Here is a 1,457-nt window from a genome sequence, read left to right as displayed (position 1 = left end):
ATTTGAATAAATTATCAAAAAAAATTAAATTATAAAAAATAAAAATTTTATGATAATAAATTTAATAATCAATAATTTCAATTAATATCTATGTTATAAAGTCAAAATCATCTCAAAAATTTATGCGAAATTTGTTTACTTTTTTTAAAAAAAATCCAATCTGTAAAATAAATTTTTATAATAAAGAAATATCATTTTTCTCATTGCTCATATTTCAAATTTTCTCTCTCAAACACATTTACTTTTGTATATCACAAAGCACAATGAACAATATTACCTTTTTTAAGAGATATTATTGTACTAACAACTTTCCACAGCTAATATTTTAGCAATATCATTTAACAATCTTGTAAATCTTGTTCAAGAAGGAATTCTTAGCTTTCTCTTCATATCAACTTATAAATAGCATATTATATATAAATATTGGAATCGACATTGAATTGCTTAATACGATAAGGAAAAACGTTGAAAGAATTGGCATAAAAGGGTGTTTGGTAATAAAAATTGAGAAGGTATCCGCAGGTGGTCGGTAATAGTAGTGATGGTACATAGATGTATCTCTTTCTCTCCCGTTCTTTCAACCATTCTCTCCCACTCTATCACTCAATCTTTTTCTCGGTAGTTGACATTATCGTAGTCTTTCATTCTTACGCGCACCCTCGTTCTTGTAATATAACATGTCTATACGGGTATGAGTGTGAGTTCAACCATGTGTGTGTGTGTCGGTCGATCGGCTCCGCGACGGGAATATTTATTCTAATAGAGACCGCAGCCACGAAGATTATTGGCGATAATGACATCTGTGACTGCGTCGAACACGAATTGAATGTTGGTTGTATCAGTAGCGCAAGTCATATGGCAGTAGATCTCCTTAGTGGTTGACTTGTTCCTCGCCTCGAATTGCGCCTGAATATACGCGGCTGCTTCACCATATTCTTGCGCCCCTGCGTTTGAATAAACATGTATCATTATTATTCTTTTAAAAATGTTTTCTTAGGATTTTTTTGATAAATTAAAATTTTAATTTGTATAAATATTAGTAAATCTGAAAATATTAATAATAACAAAAAATTCTTTTTTAATTTTCTTAAAATCTTACTTCCTTTTTTAACATATAAAAGATTAAGTCTACTAAAATGAATTTTTATTTTATATAAATAAGAAAATAAAAAAATTAATAAAATATTGCAGATATTTTTTTTTAATTTAATTGATTCTTTCTGATATAAATTTTAAAATATTTTTTCCAAAATAAAAATATTCTTTTATAAATAAGATGGAAAGATGATACATTTGAAAAATTAAACTTTATTTATTTCTTTTTGAATTTTTAAAAATTCATAAAATAAATTAAAAATATTGTCAATTATTATTTTTATTTTTTTATTTTTAATTCATTTTTAAATATATTTTTATGTAAAAAAATATATTATATAATAATTCAAATTCGTTCAAAT

The 1,457-nt window shown here is 25.1% G+C and overlaps 1 protein-coding gene across 1 annotated transcript in view; it reads right to left on the bottom strand.

The window, feature by feature from the left end:
- Positions 1-203: 203 nt before the first annotated feature.
- Positions 204-1,457, bottom strand: part of LOC102670865 (guanine nucleotide-binding protein G(o) subunit alpha) — an 84,816-nt gene continuing 83,562 nt past the window's right edge. The window contains exon 8 of the mRNA XM_031514249.1: positions 204-944. Coding sequence (XP_031370109.1) covers positions 757-944 — 188 coding nt within the window. The 3' untranslated portion in view covers positions 204-756. The remainder of the gene's footprint in view (positions 945-1,457) is intronic.

This window comes from Apis dorsata, unplaced genomic scaffold (assembly GCF_000469605.1).
Source record: "Apis dorsata unplaced genomic scaffold, Apis dorsata 1.3 scaffold_943, whole genome shotgun sequence".
Lineage (NCBI taxonomy): Eukaryota > Metazoa > Arthropoda > Insecta > Hymenoptera > Apidae > Apis > Apis dorsata.
The sequence above is the reverse complement of the archived record's forward strand: the minus strand, read 5'-3'. Positions and strand labels throughout refer to the sequence as shown.